This window comes from Nansenia antarctica (genome assembly GCF_963989245.1).
Source record: "Nansenia antarctica genome assembly, chromosome: 2".
NCBI classification, from domain to species: domain Eukaryota; kingdom Metazoa; phylum Chordata; class Actinopteri; order Argentiniformes; family Microstomatidae; genus Nansenia; species Nansenia antarctica.
The window spans coordinates 81047050-81054297 of NC_137675.1; the positions used below are offsets into that span (position 1 = coordinate 81047050).

At 48.4% G+C, this 7248-nt stretch overlaps 1 protein-coding gene across 1 annotated transcript in view; it reads left to right on the forward strand.

Moving 5' to 3' along the window:
- Positions 1-259: 259 nt before the first annotated feature.
- The window catches only part of arhgap27l (Rho GTPase activating protein 27, like), a gene marked incomplete at both ends in the record, with an annotated part of 34869 nt that continues 27880 nt past the window's right edge, over positions 260-7248 (forward strand). The window contains one exon of the mRNA XM_080523525.1: positions 260-1231. Coding sequence (XP_080379651.1) covers positions 260-1231 — 972 coding nt within the window. The remainder of the gene's footprint in view (positions 1232-7248) is intronic.

The following is a 7248-nucleotide window of genomic DNA, read 5'->3' on the forward strand; positions in this document are numbered from 1 at the left end:
TGATTTTTCAACAACGTTGAAATAAATTTCCGTTTTTTCTAAATAAAAGTCGGAACATTTTGATTGACGACTTGTTCCCCCCTTTCACTAGCTGCTCATATGTACAATAAACCCATCTTCTCTTTCCCTCTCTTTCCAGGGCTGCTGTTGAGTCTTGACAACCACCCCACCACCCCCCCCCCCTCCTCCCAACAGGCCCACCCCCCCTCCCTGAGGAACAGGGTGGGGGTGGGAGGCCCAAGGTCAAGGGGTCGCCGAGATGAGTTCTGTGTGCACGATGGGTCTGGTTCTGGTGGAGTTTGAGTACCAGTACACGGGCCGCGACGGCGCCCTGGTCTGCATCAAGCCCAACGAACGCTACGTCCTCCTGGCCAAGACCAACGACCACTGGTGGCACGTGCGCAAGGACCAGCGCGCCAAGCCCTTCTACATCCCCGCCAAATACGTCAAGGAGCTGCCCGCCGAGTTCCCTTCCCCGCTGGACTTCGCCGACCCGCCCAGCCCCGAGCCCGTCTTGACTCCGCTCCCTGTCCCGATACCGGTACCTGTCCCGAGGCACTCTGCAGTCCCGGAGCGGGCGGCGGAGGAGACGACCAGGCCCGGGGACGAGGTGACCATCCGTCTCCGCTCGCCGAAGGGCTACCGGAAGACGGAGAACCGCATGTCCACGTTCGGGGTTCCTCTCGACTTCCACGACCCACCTCCGCCCATGGCGCCCCACGTCGGCGACGCCGGAGGAGGCCGGAGGAGGACCAACCTGAAGGCGTCAGGGTCCCTCTTCGGCTCCTCCAAGACCCTCTCGGAGGACCAGAAGCAGGCTCTCTCCTCGAAGCCCCGAGTCCCCAGCTTCAGCCCTGCAGACCCGGTCCTGCGACCCACCCAGGCCATACCCGTGGAGCCGCCCGTCGTCCCCGAACCCGAGGCCACCCCACCCCCGATCCCCCTCCGCCGGGAATCGCTGGAGGAACCGGAATCGTCCTCCCTGGAGCTGGAGGAGGAAGAGGAGGAGGAGGAGGAGGAGGAGGAAGAGTCGAGCACCGAGCCTGAGGAATTGCAGGAGGACTCTGAGAATATTTACGAGTCCATATTGGACCTGAAACTGGACGAGGCTCCTATAGGGGGGACGGCCCTGGGGGGCCCTGCAGGGCTGGGGGGGCCGGCCCTGGACCCTGCTGCTGTAGCTGACCTTTCACCTGCTGCTCCCACCTCCTCATCTCAACCTCTCAAACAGGTAACGCCTTCACACCTTCACACCTGGGTGTTCTTTATTACAGTTGTTTTTGTTTACAGTTATTGTTGATAATGCATTACAATGACCTCTATGAAGGTACATGAACATGTCCTCACACTTCACTACATTAGAAGTACAGTACATCCATTTGAGAATGCCCCCTCTATAGACAACATTCTACCATACAGGTAAATGGCAAAGTTACAGATTCTCACGTAGACCTCTCTGTGACCCCCCCCCCCCTTTCATTGAACTTACAGCACCTAGTATAACATAACATTAATTCCAGTATAGTCAACAGTCTGTCCTTCACAATATTGACAGAACCTACGTGAAGATACGTCAATACAGTTCTATAGTAATGAAAGGTGAGGCTTTGTGGGGCTTTGTTTGCCTGGTTTGGGGTCAGAGGTCACTGCCAACCCATTAAGTCTCGTATTTCAGAGGCCCGGGGAGGTCCTTCCACCAGGAAGTGGCTACTTATTCTTGGATACATGTTATATTTGCCTGTATGGTAAACTGGAGCTGACTTATGAATACGTTGTTTAGAAGAGAGACATTTTCATATTGTTAGTCTCTCAGACATCGGCATAAATCTAGACATAACACAACTTCATTTTGTGGCAGCAGTTCAGCGATTAATGTCCACCACAGGGAGAGAAGAATGGGCGGGGTGGAGAGGGAAGGGAGAGAGGGAGGTGGAAGGGGAGGGGGAGGACTGTCTGGACTGTGACTGAAGAGAGATATATACAGGACAACAAACAGACAAACTCACTGTCTTTACACATAGTAATTAGCAGCAACAATGACACTGCAAATAGCCAGAGGGAAAGTCCATTCCAGGGCTTTTTTCTCTTGCTGGGAGAGAGCAGAGAACCCAGTCAGATATTTGATACCATTCCTCATTCCATTCCATTCATTACATGCATGGCCTCCGATTTCAACCTCCACCAGCCTCCCCCAGAGGCAGAGCCTAGTGAGATATGCAGAGGATGTTTGAGTCTGAGGAGCAGAGAGAGGCCACTGGGGGGCAGTGTGTACACCTGTATGTCTTAGATAGAAGACACCAAGGAAGGACAACTCCAGCAGATCACACATACTTCTGATCGCAATTTAACATTTAACATTTGAAATTCAAAGCCCAGAGAGAGATCGATTTGTCCACGGTATTTTTTTTAACTTTAAACTTTAATTCTCCTTGTAAAGTTTAGAACTGAACTTGGCAGCCGATTGACCAATGTACGCAGGGCGACAAAATGTCTCTTGGATGGATGACTCGTCAGTTACAGTTACCGGGGGCAACAGTGAGGGGAAGTGTGTAGGAAACACAAATAGACCGCGTTGGAGCACAACAGTCGGCGGTGACCAACGCCATCCGTGACATCACACACAATGCCCAGTCGACAGAAACAAACCCAGGGACACACACACACTCACACACACACACACACACACACACACACATACACAGGCACACGCGCACACACACACACACACACACACACACTTGTGTTTCCGCCTACCGGTGTGAGTCACGACTGAGACAGTGGCGTGGCTGGACCATTTCAATCTGTTGGGTGACAGAGATAACAACGGGGGGGTTGGGGGGGTGGGGGGGGGGGGTGGACACAGACGGGACAGGAGAAACAATGGTGGACAGAGGAAGAGAGGAAGAGAGGGAAAAAAAAGGTTGTTTAACAGCCAGGGCCGAGCTGCTGGGCCGCTGGGCCGCTGAGGTGACGTCAGAACAGGATGTGAGCTCTGTTTTGGGCCGAGCGGGGCAGGAAGTGTGTGTCGGGCCGCAGAGGAAGAGAGGGATGTCGAGTGGTGGAATACATGAGGCTTTATAAGCCGTCTGAGACCGATGCGTTCTTTTCTCATAAAGTGTGATGCGATCGCATTTATTTTGGAATCTAATCGTTCAGCGGTTGCTTTATGTCTAGCCAGCACACACTGTTCAACCTATATAGCGCCTTATATATAGCGCCTTTATCCAAAGCGCTTTACAACGGCCTCTCATTCACCCATTCACATACACATTCACACACCAATGGCGGCAAGCTACCATGCAAGGCGCCGGCCCGCTCACTGGGAGCAATTTGGGGTTCAATGTCTTGCCTAAGGACACTTCGACATGTTCGGGGTTCGAACCGCCGATCTGCCGACCTTGCGATCATTAGACGCCGGCTCTACCTCCCGCGCCACAGCCGCCCCTAAAGGTGTAGAACAGGTGTAGCAGGATATGAAGCAGGGGAGGCTGGCGGAGGTAGAAATCGGAGGACGAGCTCACTGTAATGCACGGAATGGAATGAGATTCCTCCTGTATAATGAAAAGCGCTCTATCAATGTAATAAATAATTATAATGATTATGATATCATGCCACTATATCATGAAAAGCGCTCTATCAATGTAATGAATAATTATAATTAGTATCATGTCATGCATGATAACATCATGTTTAACATCAATGTGATTGGTAGGGTTTGGCTCTTCATATCTGGTGGGGGAAGGAGGGCGCGTTCCGTAATGCATGGAACACGTTTGATACCATTCCTCATTCCATTCTAGGCATCACAACGAGCCTCTCCTCTGACTTCTACCTCCACTAGCCTCCGCTCATATGAAACACATGTGATACCATTCCTCATAGCAACATAGTGACATGTACTATCTAGGTGGAGCTTTAGCTTACAGGTGGTTAATTGTCTGAGGATCTGTGAAGGGAAGTGAACAAGAATAGATTGGAAATAACCATTTTTCGGGTTCGGGTTATCTTATTCCGTTCCGTGCATTACAATGAGGTTGTCCTTCGATTTCTACCTCCACCAGTCTCCCCTGGAACTAGCGATGGCCTTCAGGTAGTAACAGTAGTGAGTTCAATCAGTCCAGCACCTCCAATCAAACCGGAGGCTAAACAAGTCAACATCGAGAGGCCATCTTTGCTAAGCTAGCCAGCTAGCCAGTGTTGTTACTAATAAAAACAGAATGTGATGTGACATGGAAGCCCTCCTGTACCAACACAGCTGGTTCTATAGACCTCATTGAGAATTACATCATGTCATCATGTTCATGTCTTTAATGTTCTCCCTTCTTCTCGCAAACCTGAGCGACTGAGCTAGCCACTGCAATAGGCAGGCACGTTTATCCAAAAGCAATTTATAAATAGATTTAGATTAGATTAGATTACTAGAGTACTAGACAACGAAATGCAGTTTAGTATCTAACCAGAAATGCAAATAGTGATATAAGAACATGATATAAAACATGACAATGATAGTGATAGGTACAGTAAGGCATATACAGTAGTTTAGAGCTATATACAGTTATGAGCAATGTACAGTTAAGGTAGCTTATGTATGTAATGTACAGATGTATAAAAGAGGCAATTAGAGATACAGTGGGACAGTCTTCCTGGAGTAACTAAGGGCTAAGTGTACACAAGGGCACAGTAGTGGAGGGCACACAAGGGCACACTAGTGGTGATGTTCCCAGGTGGGATTTGAACTCAACCCAACTGTGAACACTCAATTACCCTTTGCACTACTGCTGTTTATAAATACTACCTTTGCACATACCATATTCTTTGCACACTGCACATACCCTCTTTTATACAGCCACTATTTATACATCTGTACATAGCTACCGTAACTGTACATAGCTCATAACGGTATATACCTCTAACTACCGTACTTGCCATACTGTACCTATCACTATCACTGTCATGTTTTTATATCAGGTTTTATATCACTATTTGCACTTCTGATTAGATGCTAAACTGCATTTCGTTGTCTGGTACTTCAGTGACAATACAATTTAATCTAATCTAATCTAGTCTAAACACTAGGCCACACTACCCCTATCCCTATAGATAACATCAGCGAGGAGAGCCATCACCTATGTCATTCTTGGAGCTGTCAGGCAACTTCACCTAACGGCAACTCTTCAGCCCTTGTTGTAGGGAACACTGAACTGTTACAGAAAGTATGCTGTGTAACTGCTTGTACTGTGTGACTGCTTGTACCGCCTGTCACGTGGTAATAACACATTATTCCCTCAAATCCATCATCAGCATGAGGTGTGGCGAGTCAGTTTGTTTTTCTGTAATGACCACCGTCCAAATGAATCAAGCTTTGTTGACACCTGAAACAACACAACGTCAACAGCCATGACCACATAAACACATTGACCAATCGGCATCATGTGGGTTGGTTGATTGGTTGGTCGGTTGGTTGGTTGGTAAACGTTCAATCAAACTTTCCGTTAGAGAAAAGCCTGACCCCCCCCCCCCCCACACACACACACACACTCACACCCCCCCCCCCCCCCCCCCAGGAGACCTTTATCACAGGGATCTGATCGGGAGGGAGGGGCGGGGTTCTAGTTCTGGTGCCACCGAGGAGCAGGAACCGGGCAATTACCACGAGGCTCAGACAAGCAGCCAGCACATTACTACTGAGGGGCATGGCTAGAGACCACAGGCTTTATACTGTGTCTACATTACAACACTGGTTAGTGACAGACAGACAGGTGTAGACTGGGGGGCAGGGCCAGAAGCTTTAGATCTCTCACAGGCGCGAACACACAAACTCACTCAGGAGGCAGAACTGGAGACCCATAGTTCTGTTGCTGAAGGATTGTTACAGAAGTTACGGCTGTTTGATGCAAAGGCTGTGGTCGGGTGATCTGTTCAGAAGATCGGGGGGATCTGGTGATGTGGTGAACTAGGGTCCAACTCGGGGCATGTGATAGCTGCTGTAGAACCTGGGTAAGTTCAGAGGTCATATAATAATTTCATAAGATGATTTATTGGCTAATTGAATTAGTATGTGAGTGTAATTTTTATTTATTTATCATGACGTCTCCATGGTAAGAACATTACTGTAGCCCTGTCTGATTTGAATGCTCCAAAGTGTGTGTATTTATTTGTGTGTTTGGATGTGGGTTTTGTGACTCTATCCCTCGCCCCCCCCCCCGAACAACTGCAAAGTAATGTATGATGATTCAAACGATGTTTTAATTGACCAGTTAGCTGTGGCATCATTTGAAGGCTGAAACTAAAATCCCTTTGAGCCGAGGTGAGACGAGTCACCACAAGCAAACACTGGGGAGTGTCTAAACCTCGAGGCCAACATTCAATGAGCGCAGACACCTTGTTTCAAGCCTAGACAACAAGGTACTATATCTTTAGACTAAAGTGACACAGAAAGACTACTTAACCGTTGCTACAGAATTTTCACTGGACACTTTGAATTATTCTATACCTCATCAAACACAACATACAGTGTATGTGTAAGAAAAAAAGAGAGAAAAAAAGAAGAAAACGGTTGGTCTTTAAATAAAAGCCAGTGAGTGAAAAGGAGTCTCTTCATGTCTGCACAATAACAGAGTATTGGATTACACCCGCATTGTGTGTCTGTCCACCTCTCTCTGCCTTTGAAACAATATCAACATTGTGTGAATCCCAGGGATCGGCTCCAGGCCTCTTCACAGGTCAGGTGACTTGATACTCACACAGCAGGGAAACCCTAACGTGACGCTATCATGGACACTCAAGCCGGGGGTCGGGTTCATCATCCTACATGCCTCTATAAAGACACGTTTAAAAGTGAAAAGGCTGCTTATTGTGGGATACATGTAGGCCTAAGCCTGGGTGACGAACCAGAGAGCAGCTGTCTTATTGGTTGTAATTCAAAGATACCGTTCTGGTGTTCATCTTGAGTTTCCTGCAGCAGTCAGCCTTCAAATGAACCTACAGTACCATTAATAGAAACGACGTGGTATGCTGAGACAGAGAATACCTCTCTAGTCACCTTCATGGTCGCCTCGGTAGCTGAAGTTGTGCTGAATGTGGCCTGCAGCTGATGGAGTAGGAGCATGAGAAGGCTGCTAGAGGCTTTGTGATGGTGATGACATATTTAGCTCCCATTGAACAGGATGTAGGTGTTTGTATGTGTGCAAATAGGCTTTTTTGTATGTGTGCAAATAGGCTGCGTTTCACACACACAAGGGCTGGAAC